General features: G+C 41.0%; 1 protein-coding gene across 1 annotated transcript in view; it reads left to right on the top strand.

The window, feature by feature from the left end:
- Window positions 1–12,687, top strand: part of gnpat (glyceronephosphate O-acyltransferase) — a 30,149-nt gene extending 17,462 nt beyond the window's left edge. The window contains exons 10-16 of the mRNA XM_079889301.1: window positions 551–802; window positions 888–967; window positions 1,152–1,292; window positions 5,422–5,521; window positions 5,716–5,809; window positions 7,779–7,840; window positions 11,003–12,687. Of these exons, the coding sequence (XP_079745427.1) occupies window positions 551–802; window positions 888–967; window positions 1,152–1,292; window positions 5,422–5,521; window positions 5,716–5,809; window positions 7,779–7,840; window positions 11,003–11,046 (773 nt within the window). The 3' untranslated portion in view covers window positions 11,047–12,687. The remainder of the gene's footprint in view (window positions 1–550; window positions 803–887; window positions 968–1,151; window positions 1,293–5,421; window positions 5,522–5,715; window positions 5,810–7,778; window positions 7,841–11,002) is intronic.
- Window positions 12,688–25,342: the final 12,655 nt, after the last annotated feature.

The following is a 25,342-nucleotide window of genomic DNA, read 5'->3' as shown; positions in this document are numbered from 1 at the left end:
AAAATGCACCATTGACTTCCATAGTATTATTATTATTTTTTTCATATTATGGAAGTCAGTGGTGCCCCACAACTGTTTAGTCACCAACATTCTTCAAAATATCTTCTTTTATGTTCAACAGAACAAAGAAATTCATACATGTTATAAACGAACATTAGCTATTGCATTCTAAACAAACACGAATTAACAATCAACAACAGTATATACAAATTGCATTGAATAAATGTTCTCTCTGATTGTTAACCAAAAGTCCTAAATGAAATCATTTCAAATTACATACAGGCAAACTTTTTGCATCATTGAATAAAGATCTCTAAATTTGAAAGTTTAGCCTTCTGAAATTGTATCCAATTATCATATCATATTCTTCAGATTTTCTCAGAATGGCAAAAATGATCATGCATATCTCCAGGATATGCAGAATCTGCTTAGATAAAGGAAATGCGCTCGATGAATAATTCATTGCAGAGAAATCCAATAGCTTTATGGTAGCTTACTTGACCTTAATTTGAACAATCCTCAATAATATGATCTCTCTGTCTCTCTGTAGACCACGCGTCCTGCAGTGAAGTCATCGGCTGTAGTTTAGCTCTGCACAGACACCTGTTGACTGTGTCCGCGGGACACGTTCAGCTGAGCATCACGGAGGCGCTGGGGGTCGAGACCACACCAGAGGAAGCCGTGTTTCACCGAGCCGTCGTTGTGCTCTCTTGTGCCTCCTACAGGAACCAGATCCTCCACGTGTTTCTGAGACCGGCTCTGTTAGCAGTGGCCATGCAAAGCACAAACTCCAATAGAAAAGGTGTGAGAGATATCAATTGCATACATGTTTTTACTTGTTTTACTCTTGATTAGTGTTACCAATCATAGAGTAATTTCTGTTCTAGATGACATCTACAACTGTTTCAGCTTCCTGAGGAATATGTTCTCCAATGAATTTATTCTTTGCCCTGGGGACTCGGTTCAGGTTCGGGCACATTCACAACCTTTTTTTTTTTAGTTGTTGCAGTTTGAACATTAAGAATCCTTTAAAACCAAATTGTGGCTCTCTGATGTGAAACAAAATCAAATTACGTACGTCTCACCTCTAGTCTAGTTAGAAAAGTGTTTCTAAGACATATTATTGTATTTATGTGTGTGTGTTTTTGTAGGACTTTGAGGAAGCGTGTTATTTGCTCATAAAGCGTGGAGTGTTGCAGGTATTGGAGCATGAGATTGTGATGTCAGCGAGCGGTCACAGCACCCTTGCTTTCCTGTGTGCAGCTCTGGACCCCTTCCTGCAAGGATACCAGGTGACACCTTACACACAATGTGCAAATATACACTACATTTAAAGTTTTGCGGTCTGTAAAAAAAGAAAAAATCAGCAAGGGTGAATTCAGTTGAACAAAAGAAAGTTACATATTAAACAGACCTGCAAACTTGTCGCTTTTCGGCGACAATCGCCGTTTTCTTGGTCAATTGGGTCATTTACGTGAATCGCATAGAACCGGAGAGTTTTTTTTGTGTGTGTGTGGGGGGGGGGGGGGGGGGGGTATTGTTTCTCACAGTAACTGCCATGCAGGCTAGAATTGCGAAACATTATTGGATAATTCTTATAATTGACATTTCTCTGGGCCAATTGGAATCTTAGCACTTTTTCTCTTGGCCAATTGGAATCTTAGCACTTGCGTCAGAATCTTGAAGCACACAGCGTCAAATGAGACGCCTGGCTATCGTGGGAGTCTAATGGAAACTCACGCATGAATTTTCCTGCATTGAACTTGTTTTAGCGCCCGCCAAAGTGAATTTTTGTCCCGCCAAAGTCTTATTTGATCGGTGAGTAATGTAGATGAACGGATGCGTTTGTGACAGGGCGTATGTTTAACTGAAAGAACGAGAGAGAGAGAGAGAGAGCCGGTCGCGCGCGCGCGCACTCTCTGTGTAAACGACTTCACCGTCTCCAAACTAAGTGCTGTGTTGCTCTCTCCCTCGCACATATTAATAAAAATAAATCGACACGGTGGTAAAAGGTCGGAAGACCAAAGTTTCATGTGGAGCATTCAGAGATTTTTTTTTTTTTTTTCCTGAATTACTGCTGGGTGTAAATTGTGCTAAATAAGTTTCCTTATCTTCTCTGAAAAGCGTTCCGGACATTCAGCTGACATAAAACAACACTTTAATTAAACGAAATAAAACTATACAGTGATGAAATGTTTTCTGTGTTGACACAAATCTTGGATGTCCATGTCCTAACTGCTGGGATAATCACACAACGCGCACGACACGTCCAATTCGCGAACTAATGACTCCTTTGAACCGATTCATTTTAATGAATGGTTAAAGGGTTAGTTCACCCAAAAATGAAAATTCTGTCAGTAATTACTCACCCTCATGTTGTTCCAACCGCGTAAGTCCTTCGTTCATCTTCGGAACATAAATTAAGATATTTTTGATGAAATCTGAGAGCTGTATCACTCCTCCATAGGCTGCTAGGTGACCGAAACTTGCTGGCCCAGAAAAGTTATTAAAGAGATCGTTAATATAGTCCAAGTGACTACAGTGGCTTAATCTTAAGTATATCAAGCGACGAGAATACTTTTTGTGGGCAAAAACAAACAAAAATAACGACTTTATTCCACTTTTCATTTCCTTCTCTCTGGGCCTCTAGTTGGTTCACGTAGTGTTTTTGCGTAGCGCGTCTGTGTTACACGTCACCACGTAGGCTCACAATTGGCCGAAGCTGGTCATGTGTGTGATGCGTGTTGACGTGCAACACAGACGCGCAGCGCAAAAACACTATGAGGCCCAGAGAGAAGGACATGAATAGTGGAATAAAGTCATTATTTTTGTTTGTTTTTGCGCACAAAAAGTATTCTCGTCGCTTGATATACTTAAGATTAAGCCACTGGAGTCACTTGGACTATATTAACGATCTCTTTAATAACTTTTCTGAGCCAGCAAGTTTCGGTCATCTAGCAGCCTATGGAGGAGTGATCCAGCTCTCAGATTTCATCAAAAATATCTTAATTTGTGTTCCGAAGATGAACGAAGGTCTTACGCCGTTGGAACAACATGAGGGTGAGTAATTACTGACAGAATTTTCATTTTTGGGTGAACTAACCCTTTAAAACAACTGATCTTTCCAACACTGAACTCAGGAGACGTCTGAATCGGTGTATAACTAATCAGTAACACTTTACAATAAGGTTCTATTTATTACATAAATTATATAAAAAGTACAGTTTGCTAACTCAAGCTTAAACTTTAAAATAAATAAAACCACTTGTTTTGTTTTTTTAAAAGCATATGACTACATTTTTCCACACAGTGCTATCAAGAATCGATAAGAGAATCGTTAAAGAATTGGATCGATAATCAGAATCGTCAGTGGCATTATTATTGATAAAATCTTATCAATTCCCATCCCTATGTGAAGACAGTAAAATTACAATCAAACATTAAAGAACATACATGTTTTTTTTAATAGTTTTTTTTTTAAGAGTTAAAATATTAAAACATTTTGCTAACATTAGGTCTTATTGTGTCACTGTCAGTCTTTTTACATCAGTGCAAAACTAGGGTATGCAGATTAATTATTATTATTATTACACATCATTCATCAGCATGCATTGATTAATCCCATGGCATGTAGCAAAAATAAAAAGTTAGTCTGCACAACGTTATCACGTGGATGAATAATCATATGCAAATTCTATAAACGGTACAAGAAACATTACATTAATACAAATCAAGTAGTTGTCTATCCTTGCCTTGTTTTTGAATAGCCTACATAAATCAAATAGTGTAAAATACATTTCAGAGAAAGTTTTTCTCAATCTTTTCCACTTGCCGAATTGTATTTTTAATTGATTTATATTTTTAATGGAAACAGATAGGCCTTGGGCATTATTTGCACGAAACTATTTTCTCAGACAATCTGGTATTATCATGATAAGCAATTATCTCTGTGGTTAAAACATTAAAGCACGCCACAGGAAAAGTGTTCAAAAACAATCGCATCCACAACAAATATTTCTAATGATTGAATTTAAAAAAATGTTGTAACTTCAGTAATGATTTCATGTTTAAGTGTTTAACTCCATTAATTTGAATGGCATATTTAATATAAATGTTTATATCAGAAGTATTTTATTTATTTAAACTGTTATTTGCGTCAGTTTCACTAAACGGCTCAACACGCTCGCTGCCGCGGACATTTAAGAAGGAATGGATATTTGCTTCAAGTGACAGGCTTGGTGATTGAAATTGTATTTGTATAATCTTTCTGTATATGTTTCATTTTCTTTAGATTTTCTGTATAAAAGTGACCAAAAATACATTTAACTCCAGCTCACCATCGGTGTCGCCAAAGTGCTCCATCTCCAAAACGTTCGTACGCATGGGTCCGAGTTTGCGTGCAGGTGCGCAAATTTTCCCGTCAAGTTTTTCTTTATGAATCCCACCTTTTGCGCAGGAACTGCCGTACGCATGTTTTCAGCCCCGTTTTGTGTGTACGCAAGCTTTATAAATGAGGCCCCTGTAATGAAAATGTAAGTTGCTGCAATCGAGGAAGCCAATATGGCTCTTTTTTTCCTACATCATGTAGGGCCCTATGATTTCCGCAATACGAAAAAATGTGGACGGAATAACGGAATTCAGTCATAAAAATGGAATTTTATGTATAACGCGGAATCTTGGATGAATAAATCAAAGTAGGTCAGGACACTTCAATCAAATTGCGATATGGACTGATGTCTGTGAATATTAAGCTGCAAGAAGACCATTTAAATATGAGTCCTGCATTCTGTGTGTCTCTGTGTGAATCAGTGGTGCAGAGACGCTGTAAGCACTTGTGCCGTCTCCAGAGCTGCTCAGAGTCATTTCATGAGCATTTTACCGTTTCATTTAATAAAATGTATCATAAACATACTGAAACTTTAAGTTCATCACAGCAACCTGTCAAAATATTGCAATAAATGCTGTCACGTTCAGCGTTTGGTGGCGGATGCCTGATGCTTGATGATGCAATCGTGTGAGATGGTTCTGGGAGGTCATTATACCCAAGCATATTGATGACAGATTTTGCAGAAGTTGTGCTTGGTCATTCTGAAATGCCTGAGCCAATGAAAGTGGTCCACTGGTTAGTCCAGTTCTCTAATCGCATCCTCTGTTGAGGCAAAGTTTATTGTTGCGCTTTGAGAGATTTATTCGGTAAATGTGTTTCCATTATAGTTTCCATGCAGCTTTTTTAATGCAATATCCCAAAATTTGCATACATATAGGTGGATGGAAACAGCTGGCGAGTTGTCTGTGGGAATAGTTACCTAGTTGTTCCTGTAAAATTTTGCTTATTTTTTAAGGGGTTTTCACATAGAACACCAATCTTGGGTTCAGAAATTGCTATTGCAGTTCATATTAAGTTTGTGTGTTTTTGTGCAGGTGGTGTGTCGCTATCTGTGTGAGGAGACTAATGAGAACCTGACAGAGAAGGAGTTTGTTCCCGCTGTGAGGAACTTTGCACTGAAGCTCATTTTAGCAGGTAACACAGGGTTGACAGTGTTTTGGCTGTTTACATATCAGGTCCTGTTTACACTTGGTATTGACATCCATCGCAGGTGATCTGATTATGCATCTCCTGTGCTGTGTATGCTTGTGATTAGATTTCGTAGATGTGAAATTGTCTCAGAGTTTAAATCTTCTGTTTTCTCTCTGTGTTTGTCTCCGTGGAATCAGGCCGTCTGAAGTGTTATGAAGCTTTATCCTCAGACCTGCAGAAGAACACTCTAGCAGCTCTCTTGAGGCTCAAAGCCGTGCGGAAGGTCAAAGTGTAAGTCCATCTTCATATAGTCTTTAGGGCTGGGTGAAAATATTGATGTCTCGATTTTAGATTTTTCACACCACGGTTATTGTGGCCAAAAGAATTCACGATATCGATATATCGCGATACCTATAGAATGGGGGGGGTGGGGGGGGGTGTAGTTATCAGTCAAATTAATTTTTACTTTGTTTATATAGTTTTTCTTTTTTACCCAACAAACATAAGGATACTGATAAACACAAGGCACATGCATTTTTACTTATTGCGTACTCAATCTATGGCAATCTATGTGAAGTTTATCTGGTTTCAAACTGAAGCCAAACACTGTCTGAAGGTTTCCTGAAGAACTGAAAAGCTCTTTAACCTGTTGTTGCACTGGCGCCAATAAAGTCATGCAGATAGCAGATTTGAATAAAGAAAATCAAGTGCAAATACAAATACAAAAATAAGATGAGTAAAGAAAACGGGGTTCTTAATTTTAATAATCACCCTTTATTTGTGTTGCAATATATGAACACAGAAACCCCCTGTTAACAGTTAATGTCACGTTTCCCATTCCATGATGACTAGTAAAATAATAGCCGCGTCGCGTCTATGACAACTCGAGGTATTGCACACCGGACACGCACTTTCTCAGTTTATGGCCAGCAATATCATTATAAGGACATTATGGAATTGAGATAATGTACTATGTTATGATTATACTGTACAATTAAATACAATAGTTGCTGAGTCTGTGATCTGAACACTTTTTTCTGCGCTCTGTGTCGCGGCAGGATTTTGAACACGGTCCTGAGCCGTTGCTGGGCGCCGCGGACAGACGCGGAATAGAACCGCGCTGTGCTTCTCGTCCGGTGCTGTTTTCTTTGAAGCCGAAGAACTCTGTTGTTAATACTGGCGAGCTCAGCTTACTTTTTTCGGGTGTGGACAGAGTGTTTCACTCTAGCTGCGCGGGCGCGGACGAGCGCTGCGTCTAGAAAACGCCAATATCGCCAATACCGGTATATTGTATTGCTCTAAATTAACACGATGTCGATATTTCATGCTTTGAATATCACGATTATCGTCAATACCGGTATATTGCGACACCCCTAGTACTAATACACACATTGTCATGCACAATATGCATGTTCATTAATAGAAAAGTTCATTGAATTAATTGAGAGAAGTCCTTTTTATGGGCATTACAGACGTATATGAGTTTCAATAGGGTATGAGGTGCTACATTTGGGGTTAGCTGCAGTTCGGGGGAAGTTACATAAAACTCCACCTCATGGTTTGCTTGATGGGTGAGGGGTATTGTGGATTATGTGTTAAATGTAACAAATAATTGTGTCCGATCTGTCTCAGGGGCCGTTTACATGACGCCGTTTTTAATTAAAAACGGAAACCTTTATTCATTTGCACAACAACAGCGTTTTGGCGGACGTTGTCGTCTGTACACAAAAAATCGCAAAGGTACATCGTTGTCGTGTCTATAGCTCGATAGTTAGCGAGAAAAATTAACTCCTGAGAGGAGCATTTTGCGAAGTATATGCACTATTGTACAAATTCATACTTTTTTTTTCTTTACATGTCTGTCAATATTTAATTAGTTTAAATAAATCCATTATGAAAACAAGTTATGACAACCACCGTTTAAATGTTTTAAAAATAATTTTGTTACTAAAAAGTTATTATTATAATGTTATTACTATAAAAACTGCCTTATATGCAACCTATATGTTTCTATACAAATCAGTTGTTAATTTTAACCTGTAATATTATAGTAATGTACCTACTGACAGGGTTCCCTGTGTAGTTTACAGCATTAGTAAAATTTGACATGTGTACCTGATATATATCCAAATGTATCAAAATCAAATTGAATTGTGAATTTTGTGTCAATGCCCAGCCCTAATAGTGTTTATTTAATTAGATATGTTATGGGCTTTTGAAATGTTATGGTTGTTAAACTGAACTGAACTGTCTCTCACAGAGGAGATCAGGTGACGTTGAAGGTGAACAAGATTGCAGTGAACTCACTGGAGGATACGCTGGGTAAGAGTGATGTCATCAAAATAGCTTGTGTTCAAGTTTGGCAATGTTTGAACATTCACATTCTAACATAATAATCTAAATATATCTGCAGTATATAGTATGATCAGTATACTGTGCATAGTAAGTTGCGTGGATCATGTACGGTGCTACGTTTGGCAATAACAAGTATGCATACTAATGCATTATCCCATAATGCAATGTGGTCGATATCCAGTGTGATGAATGGATGGGAAGTAAATTCAGTAGTGACTTTTGAAATCTCTTTCTTGACTTATTTATGTGTCATTTTATCACACTGTTGTTTACACCAAATAAAAAAATGATAAGAAACGGTTATTTTATATTTTTGAGATAAGTGTACAGCACTTTAACATCCATGTCATGAAGTCATTTGACAACAAATGTAGCATACCAATGTTTAAAATGTTTATCGTGAAATACTTTCTTGTTGTACCGTCATGTTGTTTTTATTAACTAAACCTAAAACTAATAAAAAAAAATGTTTTTAGTAATTAAAATATGAGCTACAATAAAATAGAATACTAGGATTTCTATTTTGAACAAAGTCTCAGTATATCAGCTCAATTTATACCCATGAATGTGAATTTCCAAAATATTTTTAGAACCAATTTACTAAAAGTAAAAATGTTCTTAAAATGTTTTAAGAACTGCATTACAGACAGTTTACAGATTACACTTGCATTTGTTTAGAAATAAAACATGATTTTAAACAGTTAGCCAGAAACCAGAAACATCATAAGATTTTTTTTTTAATATTTGAAATAAAATAAATGTATAACAGTTAAACTTTTTTAATAAGATGGACCCAGGAAAACTTTTATCAATTTTGTATCACAAGTACAATTAAAGAATCTTTTATAAGAGATGTCATGTATATTAAAAAAAGTTTAGTCTTTTTTTCTCAAAATTGAACTTTATTAAATGTTTGTAATAATTATGTTGTTTGAATAGCATGCGAATTTGATATGGAAATACATTTAAATACATCCACATCTAAATATATAACAGGTAAAATGTAAACCAGTCAACACACGCATTTATTTACAAATTAAATAATTACAAAGCAATTACAGACAAAGTAAATTATAGTAAATCGAGAGACTTTCTTTTTAGAGAGGATTTATAGAGCTGGTAAGTCCCGCCCATCCGTAAAACCCCAAGTGGACCTCTAGGTTGAAAAATCGTCAATGCAAGTGAATGTGAGCAAATAATTATTTTCTGGTCCCGTTTGAATTGTGCCATGAATGTGAACATATGTTGTCTGTGAATTTTTAATATAATTGTTCATGTTACGAGTTTGACAGTATATTGTACGATTCTTTGGCTAGCAGTTGTGGAAAAGACATAACGAGAAAGACTACATGTCGCCTATGTGACGTCACCCCATAACACATTTTCCCTCCACTTGTCAAATCACAGTGCTAATGCTGCGATAATATATGGAGACAGATCGAGATGCCTGTGTGTTTTGTACCCAAATGTCACCATTCAAACCAAATGGGCTGTTCTTTCTTCAGATTCCCGTCTGATGTCAAAACTAGGAATCGCTGGATAAAACGGATGTTGTAGTCCACAAAGTACTCTCACACAAGGTCTAACCATATCAAACTTCTACCTGCTAAATTGTAGCATTCTTCACACGAAAAATTATATTAAAAATTCACAGACAACATATGTTCACATTCATGGCAAAATTCAAACGGGACCAGAAAATAATTATTTTCTCACATTCACTTGCATTGATGATTTTTCAAACTAGAGGTCCAGTGGGGTTAGCGGAAGGGGCGGGACTTACCAGCTCTATATGAATGGAAGTAAAGCTGTGCAACTGACGCTGGTAGGTCACATGACCGTAACAACATGGCGGATTTAGACCGTCCGTATTTCATTCATACTATATAGAACGTGCTTTTTTATCCGTTGTTAAGTCCAAATTCAAATGTAGTTCCTACTCAGACCGTACTGATTTCAAAATTCCGTCAATAGGGATCTCCCAGTCACGTGACCCCTAGCCGCGTGTCAGCCATTTTGACGGAATACATCCGTCAGCTATGGCAATGGATCTATTATTAGGGGTGGGCAATATATTAGGGAGTATATTATTATACTAATAATATAATTATTAGTATAATTATTTTATAATTAGCCTAAATATTGCAATACTTTGCACTACAGTATTGATATAATTGCGTGCGCAAAATATCTCGATACTGAACAGAATCGATTTTTCCCCCACCACTGTTATTAGTGCAGCGGCCGTCAGCTAACTCTTCACGTCATGTCATCGCACTTATTAGCATCACAAAAAGATATATATACAAGTATATATACAAGAGGAAGATAAAGGAATTAGGAATCATAGATCCATATGAAGCACCACAAGTTCTTTTTACAGGCATTTAATGTGTAGAAAAACTTCCTGACATTGAGTTCGGTGACATTTACAGCTACCTTATTCACTTCCCATCACGCTACACCGGAGCTTCATTAAAAGCATACAAAAGCTTAGCAGGCTATCGGTTGTCATGGACATGTTACAAAAACTGAATAGACGTAAAAAGTCAAGTAACCTTGTATAATTTCATCTAAACTTTATTGTATATTTTACATGCGCTTTTATAATTTGTTTACATTTTACTTCTTGTACCTTATATCACAAACAGTTGGAAGCCAAACACCACCATCAGCGTTTTGCCTGTTTATTACCGCCAACGTTGTTTCTCCGTTTTGTTTCTTTTGGGATACGGTATAAAGATATTCCTTTTGTATGATCACGTATCTGATGGCATCCAACTGCACAGCATCGCTCGGGCATGACAGGAATATTTCGCGACGAGCTGTAGTATCACTGTAGTTTATATACTGTCTATGAGTATCACCGGCGGTTTAGCATTTTCTATTCCGTCAAGATGGCTGCTCCAAATGGCGTGACGTCACGCGGGATGTCCCTATAGCGAGTAAAGAGTTAAGAAGTAAAGTTTTACATTTTCAGTCACAGAATTCATTTGTGTTCCTGGTTTTACACTGTGACCCAGTTCTTGTTGTGTTGCTGTGCCGTACTGCCATGACCTCCAGCTTCTCCGTTTGATTTTACAGCTCCGCTCATCTTAACTTGTTTACTTGTCTTTTTCTCTGTCACAGGAGGTAAAATTCCTTCCCAGAAGCCCGTCCTCGCTCGACTGTAGTCGTACACGTACAAGTCTCTGGAGGGCCGAACCAAACTAAACTGCCTTCATTAGCATAATGCCAAATTTTGCAAGGTGGCACGGCTTCGCTGACTACAAAGGTTACCTGTCATCGAGCTTTAAAGGGACGTCACAGGTTTGCCATCTGGGACGCTAGAAGCACTCTTTTTATCTCTCTCCCTCTTCCACAAACTCGACAGCAGGTTTCCATGTCTGTGATCGGCCGACATCTTTTATGTCTTTATCAGACGAGGTTTAAACTGCTCTGATGTTGCCATGCATATGAAGACAGCGACACTTTTTATGTTTTTTTATTCCCGTTTGAACATCCTGTTACTGCCGTTTGCGCTCGTTTTAATCCATGTCAGCACTAAAGAGCCATCGCTTTGATTCGAAACACTGTTACTGTTTATTCTCACTAGATTTTTGTCGGCTCGGTTTTCTTTTCTCCGTGGCTTGTTTGATTTGAATTATTTTCTTTTGCTCTCTAGATATGGCTGGGGTTTTTTTTGTTGTTGTTTTTTTTTTGCCTTTGCTATGGATTGAGTTTTTTAGGGATCATGTTATAAAAATAGGTCAATAAAAAGTGTGTTAACTCATTCAGAGCTAAAGAAAAAATGTGAAAGTGAGTGTCTGCTCTCATAAGGGAAGCTGTTAGTGTTCTAATGAGCCAAGTATGGAGACTTTTCATTGCCATAACAGTGTTTACGTGCCTCTTGTAAACTAAACCACTTTTCTGCTAATACAAAATAATGCATAATGAAGCGATATGTTTTTAGACATATCACTGCATTGTTTGCATATTTCACACTGTCTTTCAGTAATTCTTATGATAAAATATATATATATTAAAAAGGATCAGATGATACAGAGGCATGTCGCACTTGACACCAGGAATGGCGTCAAACTGCTGAATCTCTGTTCGCTCTATTCTGAAAACCCCTGTAATGTTTTATTTTGAAGTATTACATCCATTTTTCAGAATTAATGAATTAAGAATTAAGTCGTACTGACCCAGATCACAAAGATAAGCTTTTAAAATGGTGTGAAGTTGACGCATGTCAGTTTTGGTTTCCTGCCTTTGAATTTTCACACTGCGACCTAAAACTGAACTATATACAAAGTTTAGATACATTTATGTGCTGCACAGCAGGCTTTCTAGAAAAAAAAAAAAAAAACATATGTGCCCATTGTGGGGATTTGAATGGAAATTCAGGTATATTTTCTATCCCATATTTTGGACTGATCATCAGACATTATCTGTCTGTGGTCACCGCATGGATGATGCAACTATAAAACTCAAGCCATATAAAGCCATAGCGCTTATCCGCCCTGGGTTTGGGTTGATTCTTGCACAATTCATCAAATTAAGTAAAAAAAGAAGAAACTGAAACCATATTTATGTTTACATTGACAAGCAGCTTTTTACATAATTAGATGAATTTGTCTTTGTGGATTGAAAGGGCATTGATTGACAGAATCTGTAGAAATCACTCCTTTGACTTTTGGACATTTTATATCTATATTGATTGTGTGTCTTTCTAATAATGTTAATATTGTGATTGAACAGTGATTGTGTCTGATAAATTTAGAAGAAATGGCACTAAAGACTAAATATGCATTAAAGCTGAGTAAAACGTGAATGCTGACTGTGTTGTGTGTTTTTATAATCTGTATGATTAATAATTTGGGTTCTCTAGTCGTTTTATTTTATTTTTAAAGTCCCCCTGAGGTGAAAATCACATTTTTAATGTTGTTTATATGTGTATGTGTTGTTTTTAATATGCTTTAAGACAAACCATGTGCGAATTCGTAAATCAACACCATTGAGTATTTTCTCTTTAAAACTGCAGTTTAACCAAAGACAGTCTCAAAATCATTGTTTGAAATTGCTGGTGTTTCTGACGTCACAAACTACCTTGTAACCAATCACGTCAAAGTGTGATCGTCAACGAGTGGATCTCTGAGCTGGTGTGAGTGAGTGGAGGCGGGGCTAATTTGCATATTCATAGAACTGCACATTCTAAATGAGGCAAGGGTGTAGAGTTACATTCAATCTATTTTAAGGCATGAAGGATTTTTTTCAAGGAAAAAACGTTTAAATATGTATCAACGATGAGTTTTAAGGAATAAAATGGTTGACTACAGGGGGGCAGAAGATTTTTTTTAATGTTTTTTGAAAGAAGTCACAGAGACTGCATTTATTTGATCAAAAATACCCTAAAACAGAAAGAGCATAAAATATTGTTACAATTTAAAAGAACTTTTCTATTGTAATATATTTTTGTATGCAATTTATCCCTGTGATGGCAAAGCAATATAAAATGTCTAAACAAATTTTCAAATAAGCGCTATGTTTATATACAAATCAAGGTCTAAACAGCTACATTCTCGCCTAAAAAATTTAAAACTCGTGAAACTACATTCCGTGACACAATAACATTAGTATTTGTAAAGTTTTGCTCTTCCGCCATTGATGCTCACTGTGAGAAATGCTGCCACTGCAAGTAGATCCGGCAGAAACAAGCAGAGTGATACAAATTTTTAATCGGTTTCCATGTGATATTGGGATATTGGTAGCCTGGAAATCCAGACCTAAATCTAAAAGATTAATGGTCTGGCGTCGACCTATGAAAATCGGCCAGCTCGAGGGGAGGCACCAAGCATGCATTTGAAAATCTCACTGCACGCAATTGGATAACACTATGACCAATCACAACAATACACGGGGTTACGTTTCCAGAGCCCCATACGCTTAGCTACCAGCGGAGCTAACTGGTAGATTAGACTCTTGCCGTATCCGGTCAGTAAAACAGCAAAAACGCCCTTCTTGCAAGGGAACGATTCGAGCGTCGTCTTCTCTTCCTCTTTTAGAGAAAAAGGCAAGTCTAAATCTTTAATTGTAGCGGCCAAAGCCGTTTCAAACAACTGGTGTTCATCCATAGTCAAACAACTGCTGTTCATCCATAGCCATCTTGCAATGTTTACTTAGGCTATAGGTGTGTTCGACATCGGCTGCGGCTGGATGTAACCGATCGGCGAGAGTAGCCGCGTGCAGGCGGGGAGGAGCTGCAAACGGAGACGTGAAGTCGGACACTTTCTGATTCCCGTGGTGACCGCTCACGTGGTGTTTGTATACTTTACCACAGCTGAAGTGAAATAAATGCAATATTTGCCAAATAATAGATGTTTCAGAGACATTTTCATTCAATACTTTATGTACTGCTTCATACAGCGTCTGTTTGAACAAGAATAAAGTTAAACATAAGCTACTATCAATAAAGTGGAGTCTACGTTTTTTAATCAGTTTTAATTTGATAAACATGACACAATATAACATCGCAACGACATGAAAAGAGTGTTTACTGTTATAAAAAAACTGATTTGAGAGCTTTAGAGGAACTAAAGGTGTTCGAATCGGTTCGAATAAACACGAAACACACGTGATCGTTGTCATGCAATGAATCCGGCCAATCGTGGAACAGCTGTGTCGTCATCAGCCCTCGTGCAGCCCAGTGCAGCCGCTCTGGAGAAGCTGCGCTGGCTGAGTTCTCCGGCTACTCTCGAATCGCTCTCGCGGTACTTTGATGGTATACGTCACAGTCACGTGGTGTCGGCGCTGTATCAAGTCGGACAAAATTTCTAACCGGCATGCACTGCTTTAAGTCAGCCGCCGATCGGTCTGCGCAGAGCTGCATGAAGTCGAACAAGCCTATTACTGGACACCAGAGTAACTCGCTGAGCAAATTCAATGTGTGCTTTCGCGAGAATTCTGGATTACCAGGGTAGGATATTGGTAGAATAACACATCTCTGGAAAAGGCTCTCATCCAATCAGATTTGAGAACCAGAACGAACTGTTTTATCTATCAGCATCATTACTCCAATATTCAGTGTCACACGATCTTTCAAACATAATTCTAATATGCCGATTTGCTGCTCAAGAAACATTATCTTATTATTTTTGCTGCTTAATATTTTTGTGGAAACCATTTTTTTTCTTTGATGAACCACAACCATTTAAAACCATACAGTTGATTATTTGATGAACAGAAAGGTCAAAAGAAATACATTTTTTGTATCACACTATAAATGTATTCACTGTCACTTTTGATCAATTTAATGTCTCCTTGTTGAAAAAAGTATTCATTTATTTAAAAACAATGCAGAATCTTTCCTTTAGTCAACATGTATTCCATCCTCATCACTTACAGAAAGCCTCAACGTTGTTGTAGTTTTATCAGTGTTGTCCTCTAGATGGCAGTCTTGGATTTGGATTTACCAGATCACATTAAGCAGCCTGTGTATTCCAGTTTGATACTTTCTCCAAATTTGTGCAGCCAAGCAAAACCTTTTACTCATATTTCCTTCCCATTTCATTCGTCTTGTCAACCGGATATCAATCAATATGCCAGCAATCTCTTCCACTGAGCACACAGGGTACAGGACACGTCCACTGCTCATTCTCTTGACATTTCCAGTGTTAATGTTCTAGCTACAGTTCAGTATTTTGTAATTGTATCTGTTTGAACAACTGTGTGTTTCTTTTCTTATTCATATATCCTAGTTTTATTTGATTGATCAGTCTCATTTAGCAGAAGACATTCCACAGATGAACATTAAGAAGTGAACTCTTACTGTTTATTCTGCCGTGTGTCACTGGGAATATTTGGTGATTTATTATCTTATATAATTATTATCTTATCAGAGGGAGGAAATTCATTGGTTAAGCTCAGGCTAATATCACCTAATGATCCTCCTGACCAAATATTTCACGTGTTGTAGGAAAATTGTCCACTCTGTTAACTTCTAGCCAAGTCATGTGATTTAAAGCATTTGCTTAAGATTTTAAAGGCCAAGTAGCACCAGTGTAACAGGGTGGACTGGAGTTTGAGAGACAATTGAATGGTTTTATACTTACAAAATATGTAACGTGATAAATTGTATTTTCTGTCAAAAAGAATATAAGTAAATGTAAATGTTTACACTAATAAGCATAGCCAAGATTGCTAATTTTGAAATCTACTGTATGTAACCTTTATTTTAAAGTAATGTTGAGAAAACATTACGTGGGAATTTGTCAAGTGCTTCTGTTTTTTATTCTTTTTTTTTTTCACTAGTCCAAATTATGTTTTGTTAACAGGGTACATCTATGCATGGAAAACTAGGCTATGTGGCATGAAAGTTGATTAACATTTTATGTAAAACATGCAGTATTGTTTCATGGAGATATAAAATCCACCAAACTGTAGGAATGACTCATAACTGGAAATGCTCTAGTTTACGCTGAATAAACTGATTTTCTTTGGTAATAAGTTTTGCGCCTTACAACTAATCTTCAGCATGTTTAGCATGCCAAATTGGGAATGAGCTATATTTGGAATCTGCTTCAAAAATAGCTGTTTTATAAGAGAAATAGCAAATTTGCAAGAGAGATACATTTACGGCACTGGCTGCAGTGGCTAACAGGCAGGGGTGACTTTTACAAAACGTTGAAATTATGTCATGCCCTATAAATGATTGATTTTTAAAGCTCATTCAACTTGACCAACTTTTTCCAATGATACACACTCAGGGTTTGCCATCTCCAGCTTTAGCAGAAAATCAAGACTGTGAGGTCTGTTCAGTGTCATATTGCCTTAGGGTCACATCCAATTGCCACAACCCAGACTTTTTGTCCAGTGGAGATTTTTCAGAAAGACATATTTCCAATGTTTCATTGTCTGATGATGTCGAACACATTAGCTGTGCCTGAAAGCATCACATTCGTCACATATTTAAAAAAGCGGTGCAGACAGTGGGGGTTCACACACATGCTGGGTGTGAAGTCGGGAAATGGCATTGGCTAAGCTCATGAATATTTAAAAGGTTAAAAACAAATAATTGAACATGATTTACTGTGCAGATAGATAAATATTTGAAGAATTAATGTGCAAATCAGGTCTGTATGAAGTATTTGCTCTCAGCCCTGTGCATATGGTTGGATGGATACAAACTAGTATCTAAAATACACATAATATGGTAGAATAGACGACATAGTGCAGAGTTTAAGTGTGTTTTCAGTTAGCTTGTAGTTAGCTTACAGCAAACTAGCTTAGCATAGCGCTAACTGCTTAAGAAGAGCTCCTTTGATTGTTTAAGTGTGTTTTCAGTTAGCCTTTTGTCAGCTTACAGCAAACTAGCTTAGCATAGCGCTAACTGCTTAAGAAGAGCTCATTTGATTAGCAAGAAGAAGATCATGTTAGCGTACCTTGTTATTGATCAGGCAGAAGTGGGGAATAATGAACTACTTGTTAAGTCGTGACATAACAAATGCTGTGTCCTCTACTCCGTTTTATGTGACAATACTATCTCAAAAGCCATTTATGAGCACAATAAATTTATAGCACAGCTAACCTTTTAAAAACTAATGATATACACTACAGTTATTTCAGGCTCATGGTGTCCTGGACACCAATATTTTAACGATTCAGAAAATATAGAGATAGTAATCATGATTTTTAAGTAGTACTACAGCACACTGGGAGTGTATATTAGCAAAGCTGCTTTAAGCCTCCAAGGTTAGCACAAAAAACAACAACAAAAAAAACATCATTAGATGTTTGCTCTTGGGATCCGATTGAGCGTTTGGACCTGGAAAATGTGACGCGTGACATCAGACTTAACAACCAGATTGGAATCATACTACACACATGCTTGCTATAGATCTTATGTAGCCCCACCCCTTTTTAGCGCTGCGCTTGTTGTCTTTTGTCTTCCGGTTTGTATTTCCACAGCGATCTTACGTATTTATGAATGAACTGCCCGTTTTAAAATCTTCCCGGTCTACTTACATTTGTTAAGACATCTGCTTTAAACATTACAATGCTCGTGATAACTTTCGTTAAATCTACAATAAGTAAATCCATTTCACCAGCTAATTACTCTTCGACAACAAACGCCATAGAAATATACAGAGCGACCGCTAAACCGGAAGTTTAAAGATGATTTTCTAAAGATGGCTGCGCGCTTGTTTCTCTGGCACATAAGGTCTATAGAATGGTTCTTCAATGAAAGGCTCTTCATGACATGCCTTAGGGTACATACTTGAAGAAAAAATCAAACGCTTTTGACTGACTGGCAAATGAGTGTAGACATTAATGGCAATGTATTTCTATCCATCACATTTTCATTCACGCCAAATCAAATGTAATCTAGATGACTAAAGTCCATTCTCTGCCTTAGACCATGTGCACTACTCTCCATAGTTTGAATAGGTGTGAATAGGTCCATAGGAACTTGTTATATCAATTTCTTGGCCTTTATGTTTCATATTCACAGTTAAAAATTGAAACAGAAAAAAAATAATAATTGGTTTTTGCTTTGCATTTGAATACTGAGGAAATGAGAGGATTTGTTAAAGCAGTCGGCACCAGCAGTCACATAATCTTCAGGGGATAATTCATCGGCCCCCCGTCGCTGGATGCGCTGTTTCCTCTTCCATCGGGAAGCGGCTCCGTCAGATGAGTGTTCAGGAGTGTCAGCGCCGTGGGAATCTCCGTCAGTGCGCTTCTGACAGTGATATACATAATGATTCTCACATGGCAACCGCAACGAAGTGATAACCTGCAGATAATTTAATAAATTTCAGTACAATCTAACTGAAGTTGTGAGTGAAAGCCTCTTGAGAGCGATCCCTTTCTGGATTTGTCACAACCCTTGATGTGAGCATTATCCCTATGGGACAGACACATGGATAAACCGTACAGCTGGTGGTTACTGAACTTAAACTGGGTTCACACATGTTAGACCTGCCCTCAGCATAATGTATGAACTCTTTTGGATAAACTCTTTATGGACAATTTACCTTGACCACAATTATACATGTTTGGGAGTTTCATGGATTTCAGACGTCACCATACTAGAAATACCAAATCATTATTTGGAGTGCTATGTACATAACAAAACCATGATCAATACAAGAAGTATTTAGACATTTGACTACACTGGAAAATGCTGGAATACACTGAACAGATTTTAAAATGTTAGCTTGAAATGATTACAGAGAAAAAACTGGGCATCATACACTAAATGAATGAGGGTCACATCCTATCAGACTTTACCTTTACACAACAAACTCACACAAGTTCAAACATGTGCCTAGGAGATGCTTAAAATATCATATATGTTTGATAACCTTCACTGGATGGAATCGAAGTATGAAGCTAAAAAAATAAATTAAATAAAAATCGCAGTCTGTGCCCATCATACACTACACAATTTTCTGTGAAATCTGTTAACTCCGACTGCAGGCTTTCAGCAACTGGTGTTGAGTCCTCCAGACTGCAAATCTGAGCAAAAATCTGGGCAAAAGTTGTATAGCGTAATTCCAGCCTTTAAAATGTCATTGCATTCAAAACAAAATATCTAACTAAGTGCAATTTATATATATATACACTGCTCAAAAAAATTAAAGGAACACTTTGAAAACACATCAGATCTCAATGGGGAAAAATATCATGCTGGATATCTATACTAATATGGACTGGGTAATGTGTTATGAACGAAAGGATGCCACATCGTTTGATGGAAATGAAAATGATCAACCTACAGAGGATTGAATTCAAAGATCAATCTAAGTGAAAAAATGATGCAACAGGCTTGTCAATTTTGCTGAAATTTCATTGCAGCAACTCAAAATGGTACTCAGTAGTTTGTATGGCCCCCACGTGCTTGTATGCATGCCTGACAACGTCGGGGCATGCTCCTAATGAGACGACGGATGGTGTCCTGGGGTATTTCCTCCCAGATCTGGACCAGCGCATCACTGAGCTCCTGGACAGTCTGAGGTGCAACCAGGTGATGTCAGATGGACCGAAACACAATGTCCCAGAGGTGTTCTATTGGATGTAGGTCAGGTGAGCGTGGTGGCCCTTCAATGGTATCATTCCTTCATCCTCCAGGAACTGCCTGCATGCTCTCGCCACATGAGGCCGGGCATTGTTGTGCACCAGGAGGAACCCAGGACCCACTGCACCAGCATAGGGTCTGACAATGGATCCAAGGATTTCATCCCGATACCTAATGGCAGTCAGGGTGCCATTGTCTAGCCTGCAGAAGTCTGTGCGTCCCTCCATGGATATGCCTCCCCAGACCATCACTGACCCACCACCAAACCGGTCATGCTGAACGATGTTACAGGCAGCATAACATTCTCCACGGCTTCTCCAGACCCTTTCCTGTCTGTCACGTGCTCAGGGTGAACCTGCTCTCATTTGTGAAAACCACAGGGCACCAGTGGTGGACCTGCCAATTCTGGTGTTCAATGGGAAATGCCAATCGAGCTCCCTGGTGCTGGGCAGTGAGCACAGGGCCCACTAGAGGACGTCGGGCCCTCAGGCCACCCTCATGAAGTCTGTTTCTGATTGTTTGGTCAGAGACATTCACACCAGTGGCCTGCTGGAGGTCATTTTGTAGGGCTCTGGCAGTGCTCATCATGTTCCTCCTCGCACAAAAGAGCAGATACCGGTCCTGCTGATGGGTTAAGGACCTTCTACGGCCCTGTCCAGCTCTCCTAGAGTAGCTGTCTGTCTTCCTGGAATCTCCTCCATGCTCTTGAGACTGTGCTGGGAGACACAGCAAACCTTCTGGCAATGGCACGTATTGATAAGCCATCCTGAAGGAGCTGGACTGCCTGCTCAACCTCTGTAGGGTCCAGGTATCGCCTCATGCTACCAGTAGTGACACTGACCCTAGCCAAATGCAAAACTGGTGAAAAACAGTCCAAAAAGATGAGTAGGGAAAAAATGTCAGTGGCCTCCACCTGTAAAACCATTCCTGTTTTGGGGGTTGTCTCACTGTTGCCCATCTAGTGCACCTACTGTTAATGTCATTAACACTAAAGCAGCTGAAACTGATTACCAACCCCCTCTGTTACTTAACTGACCAGATCAATATCCCAGGAGTTTAACTGACTTGATGCTATTCTCTGATTAAAAAGTGTTCCCTTTATTTTTTTGAGCAGTGTATATATTGGAGGCCTGAAAACGCAAGCTTTTGAAAACGTGTTTCAAAGTGCAAGTTTTTGAAAACTATATCGTCTCCATGTAAACTACAAAAACATGAATTTGTGAAAACGGTGACGTCATACGCATGCTTATTACGTATTCAGTCTATAGGAGCGTGGTGTTCTCTTACGAGAGGTTCTCTCGTACTGCATAAGTCTTATGCTAGGGGAAAATCTCTTTTCCGCGAGATACTGAAGCCAAAAAATTATCCTTAATTTTTGAAATAATGTAAAACGTGTTGCGGCAGCATGCAGACACAGGCGAGACGGCTCGCGCGCCTATTGGCTGCCCTGCGGCAACTGCAGCAGCCTATCGATAAGGCCCTATCGCTTTATCCCGCCGAAACAGGCGTGGCCTTGGGCTATAAATATAGCTTCGAGAGGCTAGCTAACTGATTTTTTATCTCTTCAGCGGAGCATACGCATCGCTGGATCCAGAGAGAAGAAGCCGCGGCGTTAGAGAAAGCCTTTCAGCGGGACGAGCCTTGCATCTGGAGTCGCTGGCCGAGCTACTGCCTATGGCAACTCGCCTGGCATCCTTCCACGAGACTGCACTCCCCGCTGTGATGCCGCGCCGTAAGAAGCGCCGTGCTCAGCGGGTCCCTGAGCCTCCTCCCACCGAAAAAAGCTCACCAGTTCGCCCGCCAGCTTCACCGCCTGCTTCGCCTGAGTCTCTCACCCCCGGACAGTGGCCGCCGTTTGCCGCCGCTTCTGCTGGTGACGCTGAAGAAGAAGCGGCAGTTATCGAGGAGGACAGCTGCTCTATCCTGGCATCAGGCAGTGAGGATTGGTCGAGCTATGTGGATCTCGCCCCTTCTTCTGCCCGCGAGCTGTCAGGGAAAAGGGCCAATATTGAAGCTGAGCTGGCGCGTCTGCTCACACAGGCCACAGAGAGCCTCGGCCTCGAGTGGTCAGCACCCGACGAACCTGCACGCAACCGGCTGTACAGTTGTTTCCTGCAGGGGGACCGCGTTCCGACGCCTTCAAAACCTGCCCCGTTTCTTCCTGAGCTTCACGAAGAACTCGCAAAGTCTTGGAGCGCCCCCTTCTCGGCCAGGATGTGTACTTCTGCCTCAGCAGCATTCTCCATGGTGGACGATGCTAAAGGCAGAGGATACCTTTCTCTTCCTCTGGTGGAAGAAGCAGTAGCAGCCCATCTTTGCCCGCCCTCTGCTGGACGGCGCGCTAAGACGGCGCTGCCATCTAAAGCCTGCCGCACGACGTCAGCCCTGCACAGTCGCGCTTATACCGCCGCTGGACAGGCTGCATCAGCGTTGCACACTATGGCTACCCTCCAGATCTTCCAGGCCGACCTTCTCCGAAAACTGGATGAGGAAGGCGTGGAAGCTATCAGCGTGCCGGATCTGAGGAGTGCTACCGATCTCGCACTCCACGCTACAAAATCCGCTACACAGGCCATAGGGCGGAACATGGCCTCTCTCACCGTTGCTGAGAGACACCTGTGGCTAACGCTCTCTGAGATGCCGGACTCGGAGTGTGCTGCGTTCCTCGACGCCCCCATCTCTCCTGCTGGCCTCTTTGGATCGTCCGTCAAGGATTTCGCGGACAGATTCGCTGAGGTACAGAAGACGTCGCAGACCATGAAGCACTTTCTGCCGAAGCGCTCTAGCTCCGCAACAGGCCGCTCTAAACAGCCGTCTGCTCGAAGCTCGCAGCCTCCGCCTCCGCCCCCTGCCGCCGCCTCACAGCATCGACAGGCCCGGGCCCCGAGACCGCGCTCTCGCTCTACCAGCCGCCGCCCCCCTCCGCGTGGGCCCCGGCCGAAGATTGAGATAAAGCCCGAGGCCTCAAAGTCTTCCTAGCCCGCCTAGGAAAGCGACGGTGTTCAAGTCCCGCTGCGGCCAGACTTCCAGCAAAACTTCTCGCTCGTTCAGTTCCAGAAAATGCGACTGTTCCAGTGTATTCTGCAGTAAACAAGTCGGTTACACTGCCTGCTTGCCTGCACACAAACGCCGTTTTTACGGCGACCCAGATAAATCCCATAAAGAGTGTATTTTCTGGTGTTCCGGCCACGGCCGATGGTGTTATGAGTGTAGTAAAAATGCCCACTGTCCAGTGCCCATTCCTACACACAGACACAGCCCGTCCCACAGGGCTCGCACACATAAAATCGACTCATGTCGGTTGCGCACTAAATGTAGTGAACGTGCCCACATCCCAGTGCCCACAAACACTACACAATGCATGTCTCTCGGTTTCTGTAAAAACGAAACCAACACACATACAGTCAGCTCAGGCCGACGATGTTTTCAGTGCAAATGTGCTCGCTGTCCCGCGCCCACGTTCACTCACAGACATGACGAATCCCACGGGTTCCTACCCGCCGTGAGAGAGTCGAGCGCGGGCGGACTGCCCGCTGTTATCAGCGCGCCCCCCGCCTCGAATGCTGCAAGTGCGGTGTCTATATTACAGCATACCGAAGCTCTCCGGCCGCCACTATGTCACGGCCAGAGCCCAGATCTCATTCAACCCCTAGCTATCCATGCAAATGCGTGGGCAAAGCTTCCTGGGGTATCAGAATGGGTGCTGAACATTATAAAAGAGGCTATTCGCTACAGTTCGCTCGACGCCCCCGCCGTTGCGCGGCGCGAATCGAAACCACGGTAGAAAAGGAAGTAGCACATCTACTTCGTGCCGAAATTGCGAAACTGTTGAGCAAAGGGGCCATAGAGACTTTATCTCAAGGGGCTATACAGCAGATATTTTCTGGTACCGAAAAAAGACGGGGGTCTCAGACCCATTCTGGATCTAAGACAGCTGAACAAAGCGCTTTCAAAACGCCGGTTCAGAATGCTCACGACCAAGAAAATCCTCTCGCAAATTCGCCAGGGGGACTGGTTTGTGTCAATAGATCTGAAGGACGTGTATTTCCAAATACAAATAGCGTCACGTCACAGGCGATTTTTGAGATTCGCCTTCGAGGGCCAGGCATATCAATACACAGTCCTGCCGTTCAGCTTGTCCCTAGCACCCCGTACATTCACGATGTGCATGGACGCAGCCCTCGCTCCCCTAAAACTGCGGGGAATGCGAGTTTTGAACTACTTGGACTTCTAGCTCAGTCACACTCAGAGCTCATAGAACACAGGACCATTTTACTCGAGCATCTCGAGAATCTGGGTCTCGAAGTCAATTGGGCTAAAAGTTCACTGTCCCAGTCAGAGAATATCTTTTCTGGGCACAGAACTGGACTCGCTGTCTATGACAGCTCAACTATCGCCGCAGCGCAGACTGGTTATTCAGCGCATGACGGAAACCTTCCGCCGCGGCGCTATAGTCCCGCTCAAAAAGTTTCAAAGGATGCTGGGTCTCATGGCCACAGCATCAGCAGTTCTTCAGCTGGATCTGCTTCGCATGCGCCCGCTGCAGTTCTGGCTAAAAGCGCGAGTACCGTGCCGAGCGTGGATTTCTGGTCTTTTTCGCCTCAAGGTCGATCAGTAATGCATCTCAGCACTGAAACCTTGGAGAGCGACTGACTGGTACCAGTCAGGTGTAAGCCTGGGGACTTCCTCGAGTTTGAAGGTGGTGTCTACGGACTCCTCCACCTCGGGATGGGGAGCGCTGCTCGAGGGCAGACCGTTCTTCGGCCAGTGGTCAGAACGGGAAAAGCTTCTGCACATAAACTGCCTGGAAATGATGGCAGTCGACAACGCGCTGAGGCGCTTTCGTCCCCAGATAACAGGACACCACTTCTTGGTCCGCTCGGACAACATGTCAGTGGTAGCCTACATAAATCGCCAGGGAGGCATCACATCCCAAAACCTTTACAGGTTGACGGAACACCTCCTGGTATGGGCTCAGCACAACCTGCGCTCGCTCAGAGCAGCGCATGTGCCTGGCCACCTGAACGTGGGACCAGACAGACTGTCCAGGAACAATGTTCCAGCAGGGGAATGGTCTCTACACCCGCAGACAGTCCAATTGCTGTGGGAGACATTCGGCAAAGCGAAAATAGACCTGTTTGCGTCTCAAGAAAACGCTCACTGCCCGGAGTTTTTCTCCAAGAGCAGGGATGCGCTGGCCCACGTCTGGGCCCGCTGCCCGCTCTATGCTTTTCCCCCCGTCGCACTCCTACCTCAGGTGTTAGAGCGGATCAGGGAAAACGGATGCTCAGTGCTACTAGTGGCTCCGTTCTGGAAGAACCAGGCTTGGTTCCCAGTTCTGATGCAGCTGACGAGCGCTGCCCCATGGCCAATACCAGTGAGGAGGGACCTCCTCTCTCAGGCCAGGG

This window comes from Squalius cephalus, assembly GCF_949319135.1.
Source record: "Squalius cephalus genome assembly, chromosome: 12".
Lineage (NCBI taxonomy): Eukaryota > Metazoa > Chordata > Actinopteri > Cypriniformes > Leuciscidae > Squalius > Squalius cephalus.
This window is presented reverse-complemented; position numbering and strand designations above follow the sequence as displayed.